This window comes from Harpia harpyja, chromosome 4 (genome assembly GCF_026419915.1).
Source record: "Harpia harpyja isolate bHarHar1 chromosome 4, bHarHar1 primary haplotype, whole genome shotgun sequence".
NCBI lineage: Eukaryota > Metazoa > Chordata > Aves > Accipitriformes > Accipitridae > Harpia > Harpia harpyja.
The window spans coordinates 3975536-4002842 of record NC_068943.1 but is presented as its reverse complement, the minus strand read 5'-3'; the positions used below and the strand labels follow the sequence as shown (position 1 = coordinate 4002842).

Genomic DNA, 27307 nt, shown 5'->3' with positions numbered 1-27307 from the left:
AGGTTGATTTCCATTTCTTTTTCTTCCCATCTTTTCCTATTTATTCTTACATTCTGTTGTTGTTGTATGTCTTCATAATAGTACTAAAGAACAATTAAGTGATAATCTTGGTTCAGGACAATAACTCCCACTGTAATAAAAATCACATCCAATTCTTATCTAGGTTCAGTACCTATGGGTATTTTTTTTCCTTTCTGCTTTATGAATAGAACAGCAGGTTAAGTCTGGAAAGTTTCATATATGTGGCTTTTTACTAAATATACCAGAATTCTTACCCTTAATATCATTTGACTTACAATAAAACCCTTCCCATCAGTATTTTAATGCCATGAGTTCTGAGCCATTTTCTACAGCAACAGCTGCATTTTTGAAGAAAGATAGGCCAATGCATAGCAACTCACCAGACTCGTGGCACCCAAAATCCAGGCTTTTTCTCTCCAGGTCTTAACTTCAAATTGAGATTTTTGGAAACACTTACGTTTATTCTGAAGATGCCATGACAATCTTCCTATAGTGAAATAAATCACAGCCTAAGATTAAATGACGGTCTGTGAGAGATGCCGAAATGCCAGTATAGACAGCACACTTGCCATGATGGGGAAGCAATGTAAACAGAAATGGAAGGTTATTTACAGGTGTGGGATTAATAGTCACGGACCTTTACCCAAATAAAAAATGCATCTTAGGAAGGATTCAAAAAACCCTTCCCCTTCCAGGACTGAGAGTGCTTTTCATTTTGCAAGACTATCTAGCCTTTCACCTCTTTCCTAAAGACCACTGCTCTCTTTAGGTGATGATATTTCTCCAAATGGAGTAAGAAACACAGCTAACTTTCTCCATGTAACCTACATAGCATTCCCAGTGCTTTTGACCTCTAGCAGCCTAACCTGGTTTTTAGCTGCTGACCTAGGAATGCAAAAGTGTCATTTTCCATGGTTAATTCCATGTGACATCCGGTCCTTTGCAGAAAATATGGCATGAATTTGACAACTTTTTTGGACCATCTTGAATATTTGGACTTGCTTTACTTTTTTACATGAAAAGCCAGCCTTACCCCCATTCACTCACTCCTTTATCACCTTTCCCTCCATCATCCTGCTTCTGAACAAGGAAGTGCTCAATATCTCCATCTCTCATATGATAGCTCTGATTGCCCCACTTGTGTTCCCCAGCAGGCAGAAATGGCACAGCACACTATTATTTTGAAGCAGAAAAGCAGTTCTTACCCTAGAGATGATGTGCGGATCATTGCATTTAGCCAGTTTTCCAGCAAATAGCTGCACTCCAAAGCTTGCGAAAACAAGCATTAATGTCAGCAAAAGAATAGAAACCTGTAAAGATGAAGTTAGACTTGTCAAGCTCTCCTCCGGCAGACTTGAAAAAGGGGGTCAGATCCTTCCGTGAACTGTAGGGAGGATTGTTTTGTTGCATAAACCCAGAGATACGGCTTTCGTGACAGACATGTTACTTTAGGTTCTATTCCAGTAACCAGGTGCTGTGTTAATATTATTATTTACATAGCATCTAAGAATTGTAGATAAGGATCAAAGCTTTCTTACACTCAGCGTACCACCTTGCTAAATTCTGTACACATAAGAATTGCCATTCACTTTAAAGAGAACTCTTCAAGTACTTAAATACATGCTGCTTCTGTTTTGCTGAATCAGGCTTTACTAATTAATCCGAGTAAGCCATTGTTAGAAATTTAATTACAGGATAGCTACAATAAAGATATGCATGAACAAATTATGATGTAAATATCTTTAATAGAATATAGTATCTATGAAATGCTAACTAGCTTTATACTTTTTGTCCTTGCCTCTATTACTGTCTGCAAATATTTTGTAGCTTAGGTTTTTATAACAACCTGACCTAATACAGCATTCTGTTAAGGAACAAAATATCTGTTGTTTAGGCTGACAAATTTCACATAGGGTCCCAAGACAATAGATTAGGTTCTGATCAAGCAGTCACAGAGCCCGTTATTGTTATTATTACTGTAAGTGCATAATCATGATCACAATAATAACAATGACATAACAATGAGATACAGATCTGTGATGAACAACTGTATCATCTCTGGTTGCCTCTCAAAAAACTTGGAGGTAGAGACCTTCAGCTTGGAAATCAGGTCTACTTTTGTTCTTACAGAGCTGCCATACCCTACTTTTTATCTTCCTTCCCTAACTAGAACTGTGAATAAGGGTAGATTTTATTTCAGTAGTCCTTCTATGTAATTATGGCAAAATATATGCTGAACAAATAATATAATTTATAAAATTATTATTACAGCAGCTTTATTCAGTATAAATGTAAATGAGTTATATTCCTAATTTTTAACCTGTTTTGTGGTCATCTGCAGCGGTAGCTACAATGAAAAGTAAACAGCCAACAATGGAGAAAAGATTAGAAAACATAAACATTATAGCAAAATGATATCTTATTACTCTTCCATATCTTCTTTTTAACAAGAACAAAATAACTGGCACATACCAAAAAGATTTCCTTAAAGCCACTAAACAGCTCTCGCACCACTTTCCTCATCTGAGGCACCAGTTTGAAAATTCGAAGAGGTCGGAGGCAGCGGAGTACCATTAAGAGCTGAGCTCCGGATTTGGCAGGGACATTCTGAGGCATCCAGCACAGGAATATCAAACTCACCTTGAGGAGACAGGGCAGGAAAAGGCAAAGAAGGATGAGGCTTACAATGTCTTACTTGACATAGGAACAGCACAAAAGATCAAGAAACACTTCTCTTCCTTAAAATTAAAGGGAAGATTAAGGCAAAAAAAGTAGGAAAGTAGGAAAAGGACTTGGATCTCCTGTGCCCTGGTCGATTGTCCTAACTAATGGGCATCAGCTTCAGCCTCTGTCTTCCTCTGACTCAAAATCTGTTTTATTCTTTTCAGCAGATGGAACAGTTCCAAAAGAAGAAATCAAATTGCCTGATTTAGAGCAGGGACACAAACTGTATTCTTGGAGCAGACAGCACCATCTCTCTCCCCGCTTCTCATTTCAAACACAGATTCTACCCTGAAACTGAGATACCTTCACCTGGAAAGTGCTTTAACAGTTTCCTCACCAGTTTTTCCTACCACTTTGTTACAGGTAAAAGTAGTTTTGTCACTGTGTGGTTTTATCACACAAATATTATCCATTTGAAAGTGTTTTCAAACAGCATAGTTGTGTCTTGTAGCCTGAACAATCTCTGACAGATGGTTATTGATTATAAAGTCTGTTAATTACTTCTTATTTTTTAAAAACTATTTATAAAGCCAATGTTATTATAGGGGGACAGAGGTGAGAGTGTTACAAAGAGGTTAAGTGCACAAAAAATGGAGAATCAAGCTGATATCACCAATATGAGGTAAAACGTAATATGATTTGTTAAAAACAGCAGTGGTAAAAGACAGCCACCTCACCAAAAAAAGATTTGCCAGTGCTGGTGACTTTCCTTCATATTATTTTAAGACCATCACAGGCACAGTTGGAATATCCAAGATACACTACCTAAATTTTCCTTCAGACAAGCAGAGGGATTCAGAAGGATTTCAAGAAACTAATGCACATACTGATTATGCATACTACAGTGGGAGTTTTGTATAAGTATGCATATTTTTATTTATGCTAACAATGGAATCTTTGATACAAACCGATCGTGACAAATTTTATGCAGCACATCTGTCTGGTGGATTAATCTCTGAAAGATTTAATCTAAATCCATCAAAGCCATTTTGCTTAGTAATTTCTTCAGTTAGAAAATATTTCATACTGTATTATACTGAGCACTGTTTTTGACACATTCTGTGGTGTTTATTGTCATATGTGAAGAGGAAATGGACTCCCTTCTCTTGTATTTGAATGGAATGTAAGAAATTTTGGGGGGACAAAGAAAACAGTAGAACAATTTTTTTTTCCTGAGAACCACTACTGATAGGTATGGAAAATAGAACGATGTCGCTTTGCTTTCTTTCTGCTATAGCAACACCACCAACAAGGATGTGCCCTTCTGTCAAATGGTAGAGGCTTTTGAAACACCTTCTATAAAGCAGCAGAACTGTCAAGAGGGGAGGAAGCAATGCATGGCTAAGAAACAGCTAAAATAAAGATTCTCCTGCATAAAAATGCTGATGCAAGGTCAGAGATCTCAAGCTTACTTTGGAATGAAATCAGGTCTGATACTTAAAACGTAAATAAACAATTAAAAGGGGCCATGCAATGGCCCTAGACTAAATTACCAGGAGCTTAGCACATGTCAGTGTATTTTTAGATGTCTAAACATGTATTTGTACACATAACTGACAGGAGTGCACATGAAAACAGTGGTGTTTGTACACGTATTACACTACTGCATTTACATCAGGGTGCAGAGCCAAACTTTTTAACATTACCAAACATTTATCTATCCAAACATATCAAAATTAAGAATGCAACACAATCCTCCCATAAATACAAAAACTTACAAGATATATAAATATATCCATAACTCCTCCAAAGTCCCTGATGACAGCTGTTGGTGTAAAAAACAAGCCATCTGCCATAATCTTCAGATTAAGCTCAATGCTCATGAATATTACAAAAACATATTCAGCAATCTGAAAGTCAAAGCAGAGAAGAGTCATAATTTAGGAACAGGCAGCGGAGAAAACCAAGGTGACTGTGCTTCATTAAATGTAATGATTCAGTGACAGTACCTGGAGTGTTGGAGCATGCATAACTCTTCTAAAGGGGGATTCAAACATCATGGAAATGCAGGAGCATATAGTAACAATGATCATGACCCAGTCCAGGTAAGTAACCAAACCCAGCAAGTCACTGCGAACAATACATAAGGATAACCATTACAGAAGTGCCGAGTGCTGTGTCACCTCTATTGTGTCTACACCACAGTTAAGTGCTTTCCTATGAAAAATAAAATAAGCTGAGGAGTGTCAAAGATTTCAATATTTCAGAAATGCGTAGTAAAACTAGGGAAGTTACATGCAAGTGAAGAAGAAAAGTCTGATAAAAAAATCCTCTTCCTATTCATCCTTCTCCCCAAACAACTCCATGGAAAGAAAAACCTTTTTTAGGGGAAAAAAAAAGAAACACACGTGTGCATGCACACATACACACATACATGCATGTGTGTGCTGACACAATTATACTGCAGGCTTATGTGACCAAGCAAAGTTACTTTTGCAGTGCTTACTAAAGCTGATGGTATTTGGTATTTTTCACAGCTCCAGTAACAGGATCTGTTTTAGAACTAAAAAAGGAAGAAAAGATAAAGTCATTTACATTTTATTTTAGTCAGCATTATAATTATACCATGCATCCATCACCTCAAAGTAATTTATACCCAAAATCAAAGCTACGTTTTATCTTGGCTTAATTTTAAATGTCTGTATAAGTAAGTTTCACTTAATTCTATGCAATTTTAGTCACATTATCAACACAGCTAGTACCACTTTAATCCATGGCCTACCTGTAATTCGTCTAACGATTCTTTAAACTCCTGTTTTCTGGGGTCTTGCTTTTGTAAGCAAGGACTTAATTTTGTGTTTTGCTTGGGGATGGGGTGGGGATAAACCTGCTACTGAATTTTATGTTCCAAAGTGCTTCCTCAGTTCTTTCCTTTTACTTCAAAACCTCTTGGACCATATCCTCAGTTGACACACAAAAAAATGTTTCCACAAGCCCTATTTCTTTTATTACTTCTTCGATCATTTTCTGATGAATATTTCTAGATTCTCCATATCTGAATTTTCCTATGAAATTGCTGTGCTTCACCTACCATATCCAAACACCCATTAGGCAGCCAGAGAGAGTGAGAACCACTCTATAAGTAACAAACTCATATCTAGGTGACACGAGTTGTGTTCTTGCTCCAGCAATTATTTAGCTTTATTATACAAAACAGAATTGCTTCATCAGGAGAAGCTGCAAGAATCCTATCCAAGAAGCCTCCCCTGCCCCAGTGGTTAGGGGCACTTTTTACCTATCTTTCAAATCCTTGTAGCAAATCATGCCAAGACAGGATCTGCACTGAGGTATCCATATTGCATGTGAGGGCTCTAGCCATTGGGATGTGAGCTTAAAGTGAAAAAAGGACTGACCTGACTTGAGGCTTTACCACCAGAAGAGATTTCATGGTTATGAAGTACAAGAATGCAAGATGCACACAAGGAGAACAAGAGGCATCTTCAGCAGGCCAGGTTCACCCACTTACACCAGTCAGTATACAGAATATACTGGGTTTGGTACATTCCCACTGAACCCACTGACTTTTGGGTCTTCTTAAGATCATACCTCTTCCCCACATTGTATACAGTGGCATTCCTCAGCCTTTTTTACTAGAAGAAAATATGTATCCTACCAGTTTGAAAAAGATACCTAGAATATCTTACTTGGCAAGCTGGGTGGGACAATGAATAAAGTAGGTAGGATTTAAATAAATGAAAAAATGACTGTTTAACAAAATCAGTTTACTCTTGTAATTGCAAACATTTTAATTAAACTGTTGATAATATTTATGCTGTTACCCTCAGGCACTCCACAATGCTAAGAGGCGCTGACATGTATTTGACAAGTGGATTGGAATGCATGTTTGTGTGTTTTGTTTTGCTGTTTTAATTTGCAACTGCTTCACGGACCAGTGAACCGCATTTAAGTTAGCAGTTGCATAGAAAAGTAGGCACTTAACTCAAAGCTGTACTTCTACATAGATGGCAGAACACTTAAATACAGGTATTGTAAAACCGAGTATCTAACCTTCCTGTTGTTCTACCTAGAAATAATTTGTTGAAGCGCTCAGAGAAAATCAATAGTAAAGCAGGTGCTGAAACCAGGTCTTCCAAGTGCCAAGCTCACAGCCTCGAGCTATCTTCTGTCTTATGCTGTTTGCAAGGTGACATGCATTAACCCTCTAAAATCAGGATGCTAGCCATAGACAGAGGTTTTAAAGAAGAGTTATGATTTTGTATCAGGCTGCTTGTACATAGATCTGTATCTGCCACACTCGCATACACCTACAGTTTGGTTACTGAGTCTTCCTGGTTTTCACCTGGTCTCAGCTTCTCTCCTTTTACCTCCCACAGCTGAATACCTCCCCATCCCATTCTGGGTCTCTATGGGCCAAGGAGTCTTCGGGTCAGCATAGGTGGGATTCATTTCTCTTCACCTTTTTCTATTTGAGTAACTGTTGGTGTATAAAGACTTCCCGCCTTACGATGAGGAATAGGAAGGGAACAGCAAGCGCACTCCCCAAGGTCTATAAATGGGAGTATAAAACTTTATCCTTTCCTCTCAGTTCACGCCTGCAGTTTCCCCACAGTCTTGTCCCATCTCAGCATTGCAGACTCCTCAAACATCTCCGCCCTTACACAGCATTTTATCGCTTCCTTTCTTCCAACAGCAAGACTATACCATAGGCAACTGACTGCCAGCTCGTGTGGGGACCACATTATATGCAGTTTTCCTTTCAAAATAAAAGTTAGACCTAGATTTCTGAGGACATGAAAGTAAACACTTGTTGGAACCAATTGTTGATATGGAATAAACTTACGCATTGAAGCGAGCTCGTACCACCACTCGGCAGAAATTCCTGAATCTGTGCTCACGACCAACTATGAAAAGTGGTTTATCAAAATATGGATGATTCTCTCGCAGCTCTTCTTCCTGGACTTTCCTTTTGAATGATAGAACGTAAATTATTAAGTGATATGCATTATACCTGGTAAAAATATCCCTTACACTTCGTTCTTTTTTCATCATGACTCTCAATACTTTTTACTTCATACAGAGAATACTTAATATGGAAAAGTGTGCATGCAGACTTTTGATTTTTAAATACCTTTTCATTTCAGCTTGTTCTTTTTTTTCTTGGATCATCTTTATCTCACTGTCTTCTCTCTGTGCATTTCTGTATCTCACTGTGTTGGAGTGCTAGAAGTAAAACGATTCCTTTTAAATGAGGTCTGTGGGTTGTTGTTTTTTAGTGTTTCAGATGAAAGCAAGATACGGTATTTTACATGGAAAGATTCAAATGAAAAATCTTTATTTCCAAATGCACCGCACGTCTACTCAGTCAAGCATATTGTACAGTACTTTCTATCTACAGGACAAGGCTGCTTATTTTCATCAAGGTTAATTTCAGTTTTAATTTCATGCGTGAAGTCCCATCCAATGCAACTTTTAACTTTAAAAGCAAAGGTCCTGTAAGCTCACCCGATCTCTCTGAACTGGAATGAATACCATCAAAGTTACTAAGGGCAAAGACTGGGAAAGAAAAGACTTTAGACACCCTCTCAGCTTCTCAAGCCTGCTGCACGTGCGGCCAGGCAGCGAGTTGTGTAGAATGTACAGGTAGTGACTGGCGAGGGCAGGGAGGGGGAGAGGGAGGGAGGACGTTGTCTGAGCTCATCCAGCAGAGGGTACAATCAGTATTACTATTCAGTTAAGTGGGTCTTTGGACCACTCCTGGAAGGGTAATGCTGGGTGTTACCCTTACTATTGGACACAAACAAAGCCACATCTGCTTTAAAAGATTATTTACCTATAGTTTCTTTCTACCACCATACAGGGTAATTCATTAATTATTTCTTATGAAGTTGTTTTTACGTATGAAGCACGTCTTGAAAATGACTGTCACAGTTTGGAAATGGAGGGACTAATATTGCCCCTTGAATTGTCATAGTCGCAGAGATCCACAGAATATCATTATGAATTTGCAGAAGTGAAAATGCACTTAATTGCGTGAAACTATACCACAGTGAAATCCGTGATTACTGTTCTCCCTTTTAGTCTTTGTCCTTTTGTCTGACAGTTCTCCTGTTTGAAAAATATTGTTAAACTTCCATCAGGAATTTTGAAGTGCTGTTTCGCCGGCCTGAGTGATTTGCATAATTCCAGAGTAAGGCTTTTTAAGGTATCCTGGGTAGCAATTGTTGTGTTCCTAATGTAGTGTCTACAGCTTCAGTGAATCTCTCTCAGCAAGTGTTTCAAAACCAGCAAGTCTATCAGTGAAATAACCATGTCAATTAGTTTGAGGATAATTGTAATGCAGTTACAGCATTTGTTTTATGATTTCCTTTCAAGATTTCAAAAGATAAATTGTAAACAAGGTCATAAATAGACCTTAATCTTACAGAAGCATTTATTATGTAGTACATATTCTTATTTCTTATATTCTCAAATTGAAACCATCATTTCTACGAGGACTTACATCTTGAGTCAATGTTTCAAGAGATTTTCCTCTGCTGATTCGCTGGCTGTTGGAACCATGTCTCAGTGACCTGAAACAATCATAATCAATTTAATGATACATCTCAGGATGAAATTTTGACCTTTATAGGGTGGCCATTATAAAGCACTGCTCTCCAGCCACCCAATATATCAAATTCTTATAATTTTTCTCTTGCTAACATCAGAAGCTTATATGTTCTTCAATTGTTTTCAATCCGGTCTAACATAAGCCAATTTCTTTCCTTTTGATCTTTAAATTGATAGCTTTGTAGTCAGCGAAGGAAATGACATTTGAAATAAAAAGGCGTTTTTTCCATTTATACAGTACAATGAATTTTGTTATGGTTACAATGAAGAATGTAGAATTCAGTTCTTCGTACAAGTAAGTAATTTCAGTTTTTCACACGTTAGGTATTGCTCAAATTTAATTCTTTTCATCACCTTTATTTTAAGAATATTTTTAAACCATCCTTTCTGTCCATGTTTACCTGCGTTCTTGTCGTATATGATGCTGGACACTAAGTATTGACCTTTCCTTTGCAGGCTGCCCCTCAAAGGATCCGCTCAGCATGCGTTGTCTAGTGCAGGCCCTACAAAGAAATATAATGACGATGATACAGAGTTTTCAGTATAAATGATAATTTCTGAGGTAGCGCGTTCAGAGATGTCAGCTTGGCTTTCTGGGAAGCAAGTGCACAGCTTAACAGACAATAACAATAAAACAGCAATGGCCTTTCCATGAAAATGTATTTCCAAGGCAATGGTCCTCACTCTGCAACATAACTGGTCATCTGATGAACCTTCTCCATGCCTTAGCAAGGGCCATCTTTGAGTTTTTGAGCAGAATTTATGGTCCCTCAAGACTTCACTAAGTGTGAAAAGAGTCAAGCAATGCACTAATCATCAGTAAACTCAGCTTTTCAGCAATAAAGAAGGGAATAGTACAAGTACAGCTGTCATTTTAGGGCAGCTCCCTTTCAGGGCTGTACGTGGCATAATATTTACGTGCACACTCAAGACTTACCGCACATCTTTGAGTGTTCTTCTACATAACTGGGACCATATATGGTTTGAAATGAAAAGCTGCACATTGCTGATATCCTGTAATAAGAAATGTCTGCTCTCTGGGACTGCATTGAACTTGCAGCATTTTGTTGTGTGTTTTTTTTCACTTGTTTACTCATTTGCTTCACTTTGCTTCTGCTGAATCTTGGCAAACACATTTTACATTTTACATATTTTGGCAGAAATTAGTATTTGTTGGTTAGTAAGTGTGCTACAGTTAAACAGGGCATGCATATCTTTATTTTGATGGCTACGGTGAAATGGATTTGCTTAAGAAAAAGAGAGGTTTCCACTAAAAGAGCTGACACAAATCCTCCAATGGCTGAGAAATGGAATTTCAACATTGGAAAAATATTTTAACTTTCCAGGAATGCTGCAATTTTAAGTTTACACAGTGCCCGCCTTATTGCTCATTTTGCATTATGCAACCATTCAGAGAAACACAAGACCCAACTGGTAATATTTAGTACTTTTTAATGAACTGAATCTCCATTTTTTTTTGAAAACGTGAAAAAAACTACATGCTACTGGAGTAACCACTCTATTCACCAGTCTACAGTAAGGCTTAGATAAATGCTGTCCTTGGCAGCATGGGATGATCACACTTGACGGCAAAGGGTATCCCAGGCATGTTCTTTCCCCATTGTGACTTTGTTTTTCACTCTCCTCCGCTATTTCTTGTTCTTTTAGATTTGAACACATAAATGATACGAGCAGGGATCCACAGTGAGATCTGGAACAAAAATGAGAAGCTTAGAATGCCTGTCAGTGTCATCACTGCCAATCATACTAGCATGCTAGAAAACCACATTGTGCTGCACTTGTTAGAGAAGGCATTAGGTTACACTACACTGAACTGAAACATCATGCCGTTTAAGAAAATTACTATATGTCTTATAAAACACAGCTCATCTTAGCCAAATCATGAACATTTTAATACCAATGGATTTTAAGCATTATATTATGGGGGATGATACTACACAACACTGTCAGAAGACAACAGAGATATCATTTGAACACCTGTGCAATTTTCTTGTAAAAAAAAAAAAAAAGAGATAGAAATTATTTCCTAAAAATAGATCCACTAAAACGACAATCCGTTTTTTCCCAGCAGAGACAATGGGAAGGAAGTTCTGGGGTCTGACTTCTGTATAGAGGCTTCTTGCTGTGACAAGGAGGGTAATTTATCTTTTTTTTCCTGTAAATATAAATTATTGTGCTCTGCTTTTAACAGCTAGAAATGATTTTCTTGACATCAACAAGTGACTTGCACATGAACTTTTCATGTCCTTGTACACAAGTTACTTGAATACCAAGTTACATAAACTCTTAGTGTCCATAATAAAAGAGAACAGTAAATGCTCAAGCAATAAATTCTTTACCTGACTAATGAACAAGATGGCTTATTTGTTTATTAATGGTGTAATAAAATACACTTAGCCATATACTACACAGAATGAGCATGCATTAAGGGTAACACCTGTAGAAAGACTGTTAGGAGTGTCTATGATCTCTGCCTCAGTTAGATTCCTAAATCCACATTTAGAATTTATATCCATTGCCCCATTTTCAGTAACTCTGGAAGCCCTGCAGCTCCTACTGAAGTCAACAGAGAAATAATGAAATGCCAGTTGTAGAGCACAGAGATCAGAAATTTTTATCAAGTAACTGCAAAGAAACTTTTTACATTTTCAGAGACAAAGATGCTGTGCTGAAAAGGCCATGGCTACTTTTGACAGCCTCTCTCCCAGCATTCTCCACTTGATGGGAATTAGTGCCTTAATCTTCCTCGTATTAATTCTTAGTAAAAGCCATACTTTGTTATCCTTTCGACTCAGGCTCTGGATATTTTTCAGCTGTTTAGACACCTAGAGTTGCAGATCTTTGGGGACTTTTGAAAAAGAAGGCAGATGCCATGAAGTTTTCAGATTTGCATAGCTGCCAATCTCAAAATATACAATAGGATTTGTTTTCTTATTGTAGACACCTACACTTGCGTGCTTACTCTAAGTGCCTACAGGTGAGCCATGTGTCCAGGCTTCCCTCATAATCAGTGGAGACGTAGGACTCAATTAAATTGGTTGTACAGAGGTGGCCAGTGCCACCTGCTGTGCCTTGGAGTATTTTGCCTTGCTTCCAGCTGCTGTTTCGGCAGGGTATGGGTCCCCTACAAATTTCTATATTACCTGCCATCCTCAAAAGGATGTTTTGGACATCCTCTTGCATCTCATACATTACTAGATGTCCATATGTGGACAACTTCACTGAACACTTTGTCAATTAATTTAATTAATGATGTTTGGAAGCTATTCTAATAATCATGAAGTGGACATCTAAAGTCAATGCAGTCAGCTAAAGATCTCACTGGGCTCCACTGACTGTATTGACTAGGCCTCTGTCACCTAGATGATAGACAGGTCACCACTTAGCTCACAGGCAGATCTGGTAGTCTGGAGGTGAATCCCACACCTGGGACAATCACTGTGCCACAGTGTTAAAAAGTTTAGTCCTACATGGTTTGCAAACTGGAGTTGAAAAAAAAAATGTTTTCTTGACTTGACAGATTTTCACGTAACTGTAGCTGGTCAGAATCTTTTGGCCTTTCTTTGAACAGTGCAGGCAAAATTACCTTTTTTTTGGTAAAATTGTCCTTTCCATCTTCTTATACCACCTCTATGAAATATTAGACAGGTTCACGTTCACTTCTGGTGGAATGAGGAAGTTACGAAACAAAGGAGAAGAGACAAGAAATATGTCAAGCTTCTTGACTTTGTACTCACCTTGCAGAACTCTGAACACAGTCCAGCAGCTGCAAAGTACATGCACCAAATTTGCCTTGAAAAGCACAAATGTAAAAAAATATCCTGAAAAAGAAAATGTGATTTGGTAGGTTATCAGGAATCTAGGCTACAGGTGAAGACCATACAGACCAATACAATATTGGGATACCACGTAGTTTGTATTACCTGTGAACAATTATGAGGTCCAAACTTCTGAAGTCCTTCAAACTATTTCATGCTTTAGAACCCCTGAAAAATAAGTAGTGAAGAGAGTGTTCAAGTAACATTCTTTGAGCTAATGTAAAATGTTAAAAGCTTTGATCAATACTTCAAAGTACTATACCTTTAATGAATATTCTGAGGTCTCTTGCAGAGGGTATGCATACGGCTCACGCTTTGACTTTTTAGGGAGGCATCCTTTCCACAAGTGTTTACTCATCTTCTTGCATTCCAGTGTAACACCAATTTGTTGGTTTTCTTTATTATTTTAATGAGTGAATACTTACGTAGTAACTGCAGCAACTGCATATATTACGATGTACTTTTGTTCTTGTTCTCCCTGAAACGTGCTCACAGTGAAGTCTTAGCAGTGTGGTACACTTCAGTAAAACACTCAATTATCAGCCTCATTCAGCATTGTTTTCACTAAGACTCTCTATCCTTACTAAGTCTTTCTATGCTCTCATTATACTTCCATTTAACTTGGAATATATGGTTAAATGTGACAACCTAAGATTCATGGTGAATCCACCCGATAGGTGTTCTAGTGTTTCTCTTTTTCAATCTATAAACTTAATTCAACAAGGCATTGTTTGAATTGTAAGCAAAATGCACATTTTCACCACAGCTACACTACTGTTCTTTGGGGAAAAGATACTATTTTTTAAACAAATCTGAATTTGGCTGGTAAAATAAAATGAATTATTAATGCAACTTGGATAATTCATGATTTTTCTTTTCCATGTTTTTTCTTGTTTCCTTCCAAATGTCTCTAAAGGAAAAAACAAATAGTCACTTATTTTCTTCAGTGTCTGCTCAGTCTGTTGAACTATGGTAGCATAGTTTCTTTCCTTTAGCCATTTCGTATTCTCATTGTCATTCTTGCCTTGCTGTTTCAGCTTCTCCTCTACCAGATGTTTGTATAATAATTATTTTCCTTGGATTATAGAAGAATTGATAGAATCAATGGAGAATAAGGAACCTCAAGTGGCCATCTAGTCTATCACCTCTCTCAAAGCAGGATCAATGATATCTACACTATTCTGGGCTGGTATTTGTCTAACTTCCTTTTCCATACCTGCAGTGTTGGAGACTCCACAGCCCACTAACTCTACTTCACAACAATGCTTTACAGTGATCTTGTCCTGGTTTCAGCTGGGATAGAGTTAACTGTCTTCCTAGTAGCTGGTACAGTGCTATGTTTTGAGTTCAGTATGTGAAGAATGTTGATAACACTGATGTTTTCAGTTGTTGCTCAGTAGTGTTTAGACTAATGTCAAGGATTTTTCAGCTTCTCATGCCCAGCCAGTGAGAAAGCTGGAGGGGCACAAGAAGTTGGCACAGGACACAGCCAGGGCACCTGACCCAAACTGGCCAACGGTGTATTCCATACCATGTGACGTCCCATCCAGTTTAGGAACGGGGAAGTGGGAGGGGGCAGGGATTCACCGCTCGGGGACTGGCTGGGTGTCGGTCGGCGGGTGGTGAGCAATTGCACTGTGCATCATTTGTACATTCCAATCCTTTCATTATTGCTGTTGTCATTTTATTAGTGTTATCATTATCATTATTAGTTTCTTCTTTTCTGTTCTATTAAACCGTTCTTATCTCAACCCACGGGTTTTGCTTCTTTTCCCGATTTTCTCCCCCATCCCACTGGGTGGGGGGGAGTGAGTGAGCGGCTGCGTGGTGTTTAGTTGCTGGCTGGGGTTAAACCACGACAGATCTGTAACATGGTGGTCACTTGGCATAAACCCCATAAAACAGAGTAACTTCTTACCAATGGATATGTGCATTCCAGTATTTATTTCTGTTTGTCTCTGCAGGAGGCATGTGAAATCCAATGATGTCATATGCGTGTGGAGATTTAAGAAGGTGGTGACTAAGTCTGGATTTTGCTCCTGATGACAACAATCATCAGCTGAACTCAACTATAGTATTTGTTCTGAGAAATGTGTGGTATCAAAGCCTGGTACCTCATAAAATGAGCTTACCTGGAACATTTGTTCTAAGAAATGCATGGTATCAAAGCCTCACAGTTATGAAGAAAGAAATCATGCTCTTAAGAGAGAAAACATAGAATATATACAACGAAACTTGTTGTAACTGATTTAGAACTGATTAATACAAGCCAGTTATTTAATGCAGGCAAATTTCTAATAAAGGATACCAAAGGTACGCCTTCTATGATCATAGAATCATTTAGGTTGGAAAAGACCTTTAAGATCATAGAGTCCAAGTGCAAACAACACTGCCAAGTCCACCACTAAACCATGTCCCTAAGCACCAATTCTACATGTCTTTTAAATACCTCCAGGGATGTTCATAACCTCATGACATCCTTGTAGTCCTTCTGAGTTGCCTGCCCCTTCTTCCAAAGGTCATAAACTCTCCTTTTTTCCCCGAGTTCCAGCCAAAGCTCTCTGTTCAGCCAGGCCGGTCTTCTTCCCTGCCAGCCCCTCTTTTGGCACATGGGGACGGCCTGCTTCTGCGCTTTTACGATTTCCTTCTTGAAGAATGTCCAGCCTTCCTGGACTCCATTGCCCTTCAGGACTGCCTCCCAATGGACTCTATCAACCAGGCTCCTAAACCGGCCAAAGTCTGCCCTCCAGAAGTCTAAGGTAGCAGTTCTGCCGACCCCCCTCCTTCCTTCTCCAAGAATTGAAAATTCTATCATTTTGTGATTGCTATGCCCAAGATGGGCTCCAACCATCACATCACCCACAAGTCCTTCTCTGTTCACAAACATCAGGTCCAATGGGACACCTTCCCTAGCTGGCTCACTCACCAGCTGCGTCAGGAATTTTTCTTCCACACACTCCAGGAACCTCCTGGACCGTTTCCTCTCTGCTGTACTGTATTTCCAGCAGACATCTGCTAAGTTCAAGTCCCCCATGAGAACAAGGGCTATCAATTGTGATACTTCTCCCAGCTGCTTATAGAATATTTCATCTGCCTCTTCATCCTGGTTGGGTGGTCTGTAACAGACTCCCACCATGATATCTGCCTCGTTGGCCTTCTCCCTGATTCTTATGCATAAACACTCAACCCTATCATCACCATCACCAAGATGAAACAACTGGCTATGTGGACAAGTGAAAAGCAGTGTTTGACACACTGAATGGTAAAGCATTAAACCAGAAGGACCCTGCTAAACTTGAAGACTGAGTCAGCAAAAGCTTCACGAAGTTGGACAACGAAATGTGCAAAGTTTCACACCTGGTGCAGAATAGCTCCATGCGGCCATGCAGGCTGTGGAAAAGGATGTGGGAGTTACATTGGGCGCTGGGTGTGGATGGGATGGAGTTACCTGTGTGATAACTGGATGAATGTGTTCCTGGTATCGATAAGGCAAACTGACTACTATATTAAGGAGGAGTGTAGCCAGCAGATTGAGGGAAGTTATTATCCCTCCTCTACTCAGAGCTGGAGAGGCTGCACTTGGGACACACTTTTGGGTACTTCAAAAGGGTTGTTGAAACACAGGAACAGGTACAAGCGGTCAGTGGCCAACAACACATGACCTCCAGGGAGACTTGAGAAAGCTGGGCTTGTTTACTTTGGTGAAGAGGAGGTTAGAACGTGGAACTAAACTCTTGTTACTGTGAGATGACAGAGCAGTGAGCAATGGCTGGAAACAGCGGCTTGGAGCGTTCAGACTGTGCATCAGAAAACCCTCTCTCAGGGTAACACAGCGCTGTAACCAGAGCAGGCGAAGACGCAAAGCTGATCTCATCCAGGGTTAGCAATAGTCCTACTTGAAGTGGGCAGGTGGACAACATGGCCTCTGAAGTTCCCTTCCGATCTATATGTCTATGTTCCTGTGATAACCAAACTAATGAAAATGTTTGCTCATTCTCTTATGAGAGGTGGTGTATTATACTACTGAATTAGTGTCCAGAGAGAATTTATTCAGAGATTAACTTCATAACTTTCCTAGAAGCACACAGAATCTTGTTTCTTGCTTATTCTAATATTAAAAAAAAAAAATCACTGTATTTTGCAGAAATACTTGTATGAACAGTCTGAATTACCTTCTAGCATATTAGCAAATTAGTAGAACTGGATACTTAATTCAAGCAATTCTTTTTTTTTTTTTTCCCCAAGATGCACTTATGGCAGTCTCAGTTTCAAACATGAGACATGCACTTCACTCAGCTGTTTATGAAACTGAAAGTTCCACTTAAGCATCAGCTATGTTATTCCCTCAGACCCAGTAAATGCATCAGAGAAATCTTGACTAGAACAGTGAAAATACTATTGCATACCCCTAGCACGAGTTTACAGTTTGACTATAGCATCAGCTGTAATGAAAACCAAATAAAAAGCTGCCCGTTTTAAAAATGTTAGTTTCCCAAACTGTTACAATATATATTTTATAATGATTTTTTGTGATTCTGGGAAGTTTGATTTTCTTACTGACAGACCAGAGAACTTTTAAGTTATTCCTTGTATTTTATAAAATAAGGGCATAAACCCTTATGTGAGGGTGACCAAGCACTGGTGCAGGTTGCCCAGAGAGGTTATGGCGTCTCCATCCTTGGAGATATTCAAAAGCCATCTGGACATGGTCCTAGGCAACTGGCTCTGGGTGGCCCTGCTTGAGCAGGGAGGTTGGACCAGATGACCTCCAGAAGTCCCCTCCAACCTCAACCATTCTGTGATTCTGTGAAGCATGGCTTAATAGACACGAGAATCAGGTTCTCCACTACTGATACTTTGATTATATTTTGGACTACGTGAGACTACTTTTAATTTGCTCAGTTTCCACACCATTCTGTGCTGTTTACAACTTATCCTCATCACTGGAGAGAACTGGACTGGTTTATACACATTTTGACGGGACCTTCTCCACCCTCTCTACTTCAGAAAGCCAGTGGGACTAATAAAGGACCAGACACCCATTCTTAGATAATGATCCCACAAAGAATGAGGGTTGTAAGAACCACAGGCACAAAACTTGCTTTTAAGATGAAAAGCAATGCTCACAGCAAGACAGAGTAAGACAAAAGTGGGAAACACTGAAGATACACAGGAAGAATTAAATTTGCTAGAAGTGGTTATTGCTGCTGAGGGAAATGCATCATAATTTTCATAAAGAAACTGAGCTGTTTGTAATTCAGAGGCACTACTAAATGCAATCGTGTTTTGAAAAATTTGTTCTAACTGTCTGTAACTCATTTTTATTTTGTTTCATTTTCCTCAGAAGGGTGAAGTCCCCACCTCAGAATGGATTTATGTGAAGAGTTAAGCCTCTCTGTGCTCTGACACTGGCAGGGATGATACAAATCACTGGTCAGAGTCAAAGTACCCAGGACAGTAGTTGCTACATCCTTGACTCTGTTCCCAGGACTAACTGCACCAAGACTTTAAGGGGGCAAGGTGAAGGTTGGTTTCCAACCAAGGATCTTCAGAAAATAGATAGTTCCCCTGGAGCACAGTAAGAAAGTTGCAGGAAAATGAAGAGACCAGAGACCTCCATTTTGCTGCATAATATTACATTAGATGAGCAGGCGAGATGCCTGGGAGTATGAACTCTCTCTCTGGGTGGTTGAGGGCTATTTATGCCCTTCTTCCTCCTCCTGGGGAAGAAGATGTCAAGCTGCAGTTTAGTATATAAAGGGGAAAAGACGGTTTAGATAGAGGAAGATGCACAAGAGAGACATAAAGGTATCCGTGTGTAATGCATATTCCTTCTAAGTGGTTGGTTACGTTGAAACATTCAGAATTTGATTAAAATACAATTTGACAAGGTTTAAAAAGTAGGGGGAGAAAGGCAAGAGGTGGACTTAAGCTAGAACAGACTTAAAATTCTCTTTTCAGTATGGCAATTTGATCAAGTCGAAGTTGCCTATGGGCAGCTTTACTGTGTAGAGGCATTGCTTTAGATAAATGCTCCTTAATTCAGGTAGACAAAAATTAAAAAGGTGCTAGAAGGAATCTTTCCAGAAGGGATATCCCGAGTTATCTCTTATTGTTCTTGGCATAAACTCCATTTCTTCTTTTGTCAGATACTCTGAATAGTTGAGACTCAGCTACTTTTATTAAGGAGTATACAGCATTTACAACTAAAGTAAAAATAGGAAAAAGAATCTCTCACATTTTGTGAGTATGAGTTTTCCTGTGTTCCTTGAACTGAATCCAAAGTTTCAGCTGTAAATTTTATCTTTTTTTACCACTTCTTTCTCCGTTTGTAAAACTCCCTTGCATCAACACTGGCAACAACACGGACACGCTGGCAGTGCTCAGGACCAGCAGGCCCATTACTGGCAATGCGCTCTATCAGCATGCCCACCAGATATACCACGAACACAATTTTCTTATGCTGGAACAGATGCATTGGAGATGTCACAGCTCACAGCTTATTTAACAATTTTGAGGCAATAACAAGGAACAATAAACAGTATTTGTTCCTTTTTCTCAGGAGGAGAATAAGACTTCCTCTTTGTAAATGACATATGAGCAACCCAAGAAAGCATTAAAGGACATAGCATCCCACGCTTTTCTTACTTGACAGAAGTTCCCTCCTTTTCTCTGTGTTCCTCAAAAGTTCATTGCTGATCACTCAGGAAGTAGATGGAAAAGCACAGTAAATGTAGATTAAATTAATAGATTAAATAGATTAATTAAAATAAATCAATAAATTAGTAAATGAAAACTTTCTTCATCTGCCTCCAAAACTTTTCTTCAGAGGAATTCAGGCGAATTGATGAGAATTCCTCCTAGATAGAAAACTTTGGCAGAAGCCGTGCTCTGAAGAACCAAGTGGAAGTCAGCAGGATTGAAATTGGAAGGACTCATTTCTGATTCTGTCCTGGTACCTCTGACAACTTAGTGAAGTCCAAACAACGGTTTGCTTGGATTCTCCTCCCACTCTGCTTCAGACTTCTCCTGAAGAGGAGAAAGTTCGGTGCTGATGGAAGAATTAATCAGAATTCTGAATTTCAGTTTGCAGGACTTAATTTTTTCTTCTATCTAAGAAAGAATGGAGCCCCTACAGATGTCCAGTTTTAAAAAAAATTTTGTCTACACGTTTCCTCTAGTATAAGAAACATGCCAAACAAACTGACATTTGTGTAACCTTAGAGGTGTCAATAACATTTCACAGTTGTAATATAACACAGGATTTCATTACAAATGTTTTACTGAAACACTGCCATGAAGCCTGTATCTAAACCCATTTTTTTAAAAGTTTTTTTAATTAGGACAAAGAGACTTGTAATTATCTATCTGTAACAGTAATGCCTATAAAATCAAGGTACATTCACATAACTAAGAAATGCTTACGAATACAGCCCTAAGTTTTGTTAAAATGGAATACTTATGGTCTTGTAGCTACATTTCTCAATAATTTTTTGACAAAGAGCATTCATTTGACTTAGTAATTGTTCATGTTTTCATTACCTTGAGTTTAAAGACAGATAAAGTTTCACATTAATTTCTACCATTCTCCCTGTGCTGTATTCTTATAGAGCATTAAAAAGAACTAGAGCTGTAGTAATTCTCAAATGGCATGTAATTACTAGGCACTTTTCAAGAAACTTCATAATCCAGAAATCACACTGAATTCCTACTGCACTGCTCCTCATAAAACACTGCGATATTTAATCTAATCCCACAGTTGTACTTCTCAGGTCAGTTATTCCTGTTTATACTGTGTATTTACCTGGGACCACTCATTCACAATATTCTGGAGATGCACCTGTTTTGGTGAGAATGCAAATATATAAAAAAGAACGATCTATAAATTGTTGGTATTGCTAAGGGACCTTATATCAATGAGAGTCATTCTAATGTAAAACGAACAGTAGCATGAAAAACTGCAGCATGGTGTTACCCATATGATAACTTTAGACATGGGTCTTAGACACTTAGGCTTGCATTATTTACTTACGGTGCTGAGTACTTATTTCATATGGAATACCAAAATGAGTGATCATTATTAAAATATTCAGGAAATCCTTCTACAGAAGTCACAGTTCCGAAATCTTCTTCATTGTACATTTCCTACTTGGAATAAGATTAGCTGTAGTCTATGCTTTCTAGTGTACAACCCCCGTGAATGTTTATGTGCATATATATGCAAGAACTAGGCTGGAAATCTTTAGGCAAAATAACACCGCTTATGAAGAGACATTTTTTGGTTAATTCAGAAGAAGTGAAAAGAGCTGAAACATGATCTCTCCGCATGACATAGAATTCAAATACATACTGAAGAACAATCTCTTTCTTGTTGCTGTTCAAGCATATAATACAGCCAGAGAAAAGAGCAATTTATCTTTCATAATGAAGGCAATAGATGTACTACAAAGGGATACACTATCATAAATATTATACGTACAGAAACATTCATGAAAAACAAGGTTATGAGAAATCAGATGACAGTCAAACCAAAATCAAATCACTGCGGACTCTTACCTTAGAATTTTATTGATTGCTGTCTCTTTTTCCAGAAGGTTTCTTGCTCTGATGCTGAAAACAGATTTACGGAGCTATAAAATTAAGAAAAAGACAGTGTACTTTTTAATTGCTGTAAAATATAGCATGTGTATGTGAAAGACCAACGAAACATTATGATGCCGAGTGTATGTAAAATTAAACACATAATGTTCTCTGTCATAAAGCTGTTTTTCACAGTCTGTTGCATGGGTGTCCTTTTCCAGGAAAAGGATGGTGGAAAAGATCAAAATGGTCACATAGAGCAAATTCCTTGAGGAATGTTGAAGATCCTAGCCTGATCTTACAGCTTTAGGGCTCCCTATCCCAATCCCTAGCTAGTTCTGGGTAGAAAGCAGCAGATAGTTTTGTTACTAACACTAATATTATTCCCTTTATTACAGATTTCTTTTCTTCTCCAGTTGGCCAAGTCACACCTTTGTCTTAATCCCTGCTACTCTTCCTCCACTTTGGATTTTGACTAGGCAGATCATACCCTGGAGATGCCTTGACTATACAGAGAGCCAGCTAACAAAGCTTAGATGTATCATTTCAGTGCCTAGAGCTAGGTGAGATGAAAGCAGGTCCCTTTCTTCTCCCTGATATATAGCAAAAAATGTGGTGAGCAAAACGTGCTTGTGCTTATTTCTGGTCATGAACAGTGTTTTAAGCATATCCTTGTAAACAGGACTTCCTGAACATTAAATGAAAGGACTGAGATAGATACATAAAAACCCAACCACTTAATTCCTAAGTGGTTAACAAACATGGCAAATCGAGGATCAAATCACAGCTGAAGAATTTAGCTGAGGAATTGCACCTGTGATGAACAGAAAGCCCGTGGCACCTTGTAAGACTTAACTCTGTCAACTACTTGGGAGCTCCTTGCAATGTATGCCTTGTTTTAGATTGATCTGAAATGGAATCTTTAAGCACAATTCTTTAAAACTACTTATTATAAATATCAGATTTGTTTAACTGATCTGTGTCTGACCTAAGGATGTATGTAACAGATTTCTAAAACACTACCTCAAATCCAGACTCATTTGACAAATGATTTTGCTAGAACTTCTCTCAAGACTCAGGTTGACTCTGATTCACAGTAAAGTGCCTTCCTTTAGAGAAAAACAGAAGCCTAGAAAATACCTTAAAACTTGTTAATTATACTGGCTGTCCTTAATGAAATGGCTACTGCTTTTTAAGCCACACCTGTAACAGCAAGCTACAATCTCTTTCTTAACCCTTGCCTTTTCAAGTGTGGCTCCTTTAACCTTTCTGAAGTCCTAACCCATCTCTCTACAGCCTGGGGAAGTAAGAACACACATGATTTGAAAACACCACTATTTTGAGATTCTGTGGGTTCCTTAAAAACCCTGCAACTTGAAAACTGAAATAAAGTATGCAACACTTCAGAATATAGTTTGGAAAATAAGGTATTGGAATTTCAGTTAAGATTAAAAAAATAGTAACAGAATTGTTGAATATTTGAATATAAACCAAAACATTGTTCCGTTGCCTGGATATGGTTAACATCAAAATAAACTGAAAAATCACAGTATGAGATATACCATTATATTAAATATTGTGTAGGGGTAAATATTTAATATATTGAAACATATTTGTATAGGTTGTAACTCATTTGCAGTACCTTAGCACAGGTTTAGTGGATTTATCAGCATGGTACCTTATTATGGATTTAGATATATCTGACAATGGTGAAAGCAGTGTCAACTCTTTCACATCTTTTTTCTTCTAATGTCAGTGAAATCCCAGATAACTGATTTCTCCCCTTATCAGGACTGGAGAAAGAAGCCTCCAACCACAGGAGTATCTATCCTTTTGCACGGTGTTAGCTAATAATTTTTTTAGGGCTCAGCTAGGAACACGAAGCTTCTGGGAATAATGAAGGTGGAAAACCAGTTTTGTTTCAGTTGTTTTTTTTTCTGTTAGAAATAATTGCTTTAGAATAATTGCAATTACATCAAACATCAGGGAAAAAAGTGTGCTGCCTACTAATGTGTTATGTCCATTTATTTCTAATAACAATTCTTTGCTTGTTAACATCTTAGAAATTAAAAAGATTTCCAACACAGGAAGCGTTCATTTCCTTCCAAATTTCCAGGTTTTGCTCATCTGATTTCAGAAAAAAGCTGAGGCAAATAAATTTTCCTGAAATTGCCTACAGCTCCCTATCTGGCATAGACCACTTCTTTTCGGTGTTTAAAATAGGTGTCAAAACACCTTGGCATCAAGCGTGTGGCCCAAGCAGGGCAATCCACATAGGTCGTCAACAAGGGAATGTGCCCTGGGAAAGCAGGAATGAGGAGTCTACTTCTTCTCAAAGACTTTACAGGGAGGCTGGGCGCTTGTACTGGTACATTTAGTGTTTCCCCAAGCCAAGTGTTAAACCATCTAGTACCAGCAAGGAAGAAGAACATCTCGAGAAAAGCTGCTAGCAGGTCTAGGCCAAGGGCTACTTACACCCGGCACAGTCATCTACCAGGGACTGCTGAATCCTCCCTCTAGGTAGCAAGACTAACAAAGGAGGAGGCAGTGGCGTATGTTTTGTATAAAAGCATACTGCTAAATCACTTGCATGCCTCAGCTGGAAATGGTTTGACCCCCTTTTTGATGGCTTCAGTGAACACCCTAGTCGTCTGTTGGAGATCTGCAAGGACAGCACTGCACTCCAGTATTTGGCCACCGAAAAAACAGAGGTGCAACACCCACAGAGCCACATCCACATCCACAGAGCGAAGCAGTAGGAAGAAGCCCATGTCTGGAGCCACTGAGATGGGGGACAGAAGACTGGGTTCCAGTTCCTACTCCCAAAGCTGTTAATGAATTTTATCCAGTGATGCTTAAACAAAAAAATGCCTAAGAAATCGTGGCAATAGGAAAAAGGACCAGAACACAGGGCATTGCACCAGGTTATTTGTGCAAAGTGCGCATTTACTTTTCCTGCGCTTTTTTTCAGAAGGACTAGCTGTGAAACTTGCACCTGAGGCAGTACATCCTTGGGCATTGACCATGGTCTAAGCATACCCAAAGGACTGAGGCTTAGGTGAAGTTTTGAAGGTTTGTTACCATCCTGTCTGCCCCTGCATTGTGATAGAATTTAGACTGGAGCCAGGTATCCAGTTCTTTAATCCAGGAATACATAAGCATGCACAAGATCCTAGACTTTAGTGCCATGGGATCTCAGTGGTCCAAAACGGAGCTGATAATACAACCCAGGCACTTCCAAGGATTACAGCTTTTCAAGATGATGGTCCTCATTGCTCTTTAGGAGTTAGGAGTCCTTGCCTCAGCAGAACCCTGGTGAATTTATCTTAAATTTAAAATATCCAGAAGAAGCGATTCAAGATAATATTTTTAGATATGCACGATTGATCCATTTCTCCTATTTAAAGGAGTCACCAGTCAGTCAAATAGCAACATGCATATGTCAATATGCATGCTGAAGAAAATCAAACATTACTATAGATTTTAAAAATATGTGTCCTTATTTCTATATTAGATAAATAAACCAAACTGCTCCCGTTTAATTTTCCAAATTCGCATAGCACACCAGGCAAATGCAATGGAACTGTACAAACAGAAAATGGGGGTGATGATCAGTATTTTGTTTAATAATGTCTAGATGCTGCATGCTGGTGTAGAATGAGGCTGGCAATTAAAACTTGTGATACCTGCCGGGTTCTTGAATGTTGCAGAGGAAATTATTAGCAGTGTTAATGTAAAAAAGACGTTACTAGATCAGATAATGTGGAATTAAGTAAGTACAGTATACTCTACTGAGGTTATTTTAGGGTATATCTGTTTAGCCTGCTGGGTTTTTTATTACAGATTGTCATGTACTGTGAGGACACCCTCAGTGTATCTTTATTAGCCATTATTTATTTATTTACTTCTTTATGCAGCCTATAAGTACACTCGGTGCAGAAATAACAGTGCCATATAGCTTTCTGCTATAGAGCATTATTTTTTCGCATAAGACACTGTCCTGAAATCACCTAACAGCATCTGATTACTGTTAAATATGTTTTCAACAACACATTTTAAAGAACTCCTGCAGGTTACTTTAATCTGTAAGGAACAGCTGTCACAGGTCAGCAAATTACCGATAATATTTCCTGGATGAAAAGGTTTTAGACGGAAAGCATGTGCTGCTACAAAACCATGAATAAAGCTCATGCCTTGGTTCCCACATGCCTTTGAGTTTATTTACACAGATGTGCCCGCAGACACAGAATTAGGAAATCTGCAGGTAGTGCTTCTTCCACAAGTGCTGGCACCCTTCACTGCTGCTGTTGGCAGGACAGACTTCAGGCAGACAAAATGACTCAGTCCAGTGGGTGTGAACTCGATCTGAATGATCCTGTGAAATCCCATTTGTCCAAAACAACAAGGACAGAGCAATAAACCACTGCAACTGTTGTAAAAGAAGCTAAATCACAAAACATTGTTGCTCCGCAAGTGCCACCTGCTGCTCTGAAAAGGTAGTGCAGATATTTTAAATTATTTATTTAGTAGTCTATTTAAAAAATCCAGGCTTTCTACCCTGGAAAAAGAAAATCCTTGGCATAAGATTAAAAGCAAAGCAACACAGGATGATACCTTTGCTAGGTGACAACTAATGACTGTGGACCAGTCCTACAGCCTAGGTGTACTGGCACAGCGCTGCTGACTTCAGGGGGATGTATGCCAATTTGTAACAGCTAAGATATGGCTCAGTGGTTTTAAGGTTTAAGAAATGCTATTCATTGTCAAGGTTTTGATATATTTTGCTAGTGACATGTTTGCAGTGCACAAACCCCAGCAGGCACTGCATAAAGCAATTGTTTGCAACTTGAATTTGACAGAGAATTGTATGCTATCAACAAGTAAAAACTGTGGTGACGTCGTGTATTATTTTTGTATCAGATCACTGCTGAGTTGGCAGAAGAGACAAGCACTGGTGGGTGTTCTGCAACACAAGGTGAGACAAGGTCATAAGTAAATAATGAGATATAAATATCTGAAATGTTTGGTTGACAATGGAAAATAAAAAGTGCATGCAATATATTTTTCTAATGCAATTTCTTGTTATATGAAAATTAGGAATTTTAGCTTAGTGCTGTTGATAATTTTTTATAGGCAACTGCAGGACCATATGGGAATAGTCTTCTGTACCATGCCAGAAATTCCAAGCAAGGAAAAAAAAATAATCCAAAGCTTCTGTTTCAGTTTAGAATTTGTTGGATGCCAACTGATGGTTTATGTAGATTGCAGAATGAACAGATTGTTAGGTATTATATTGTTATTTAAACATGTACAGCTTCTAGGAAAAATATAAAGAGTCAATACAGTAAGCAATATATATCAGAGTGATTTTTAAGAAACAGCAACGAAATATTTGGGCAGAATCTGTTCAAAGCTTGAGCATTCCATTAAATATAGGATATTTTTGGCCCACGTTTTTTGGAGTTTGCTGTGTAGCCTCTCAAATGCAAATATTATTATTTGTTGAACAGCATTCTGCCTATGCATGTTTGGCTTGAAGAGACTGGACTCTATCAAAATGAATGTGACAAAAATAT

At 38.6% G+C, this 27307-nt stretch overlaps 1 protein-coding gene and 1 long non-coding RNA gene across 4 annotated transcripts in view; both read right to left on the bottom strand.

Moving 5' to 3' along the window:
- The window catches only part of NALCN (sodium leak channel, non-selective), a 245639-nt gene that overhangs the window by 26279 nt on the left and 192053 nt on the right, over positions 1 to 27307 (bottom strand). For 2 of the 3 annotated variants that reach the window (XM_052785688.1, XM_052785690.1), the window contains 11 exons: positions 21708 to 21781; positions 9714 to 9815; positions 9206 to 9275; positions 7835 to 7926; positions 7547 to 7669; positions 5192 to 5248; positions 4695 to 4815; positions 4464 to 4595; positions 2494 to 2661; positions 1227 to 1331; positions 402 to 508 (listed from right to left, as the gene is read on the bottom strand). In XM_052785688.1, coding sequence (XP_052641648.1) covers positions 402 to 508; positions 1227 to 1331; positions 2494 to 2661; positions 4464 to 4595; positions 4695 to 4815; positions 5192 to 5248; positions 7547 to 7669; positions 7835 to 7926; positions 9206 to 9275; positions 9714 to 9815; positions 21708 to 21781 — 1151 coding nt within the window. The remainder of the gene's footprint in view (positions 1 to 401; positions 509 to 1226; positions 1332 to 2493; positions 2662 to 4463; positions 4596 to 4694; positions 4816 to 5191; positions 5249 to 7546; positions 7670 to 7834; positions 7927 to 9205; positions 9276 to 9713; positions 9816 to 21707; positions 21782 to 27307) is intronic. The other variant, XM_052785689.1, reaches the window with a different exon arrangement.
- LOC128141131 (uncharacterized) lies at positions 12926 to 14424 on the bottom strand. The gene is made up of 3 exons (XR_008234919.1): positions 13414 to 14424; positions 13257 to 13319; positions 12926 to 13154 (listed from the first exon to the last, which is right to left on the bottom strand). It is a non-coding gene; the product is annotated as an uncharacterized LOC128141131 (long non-coding RNA).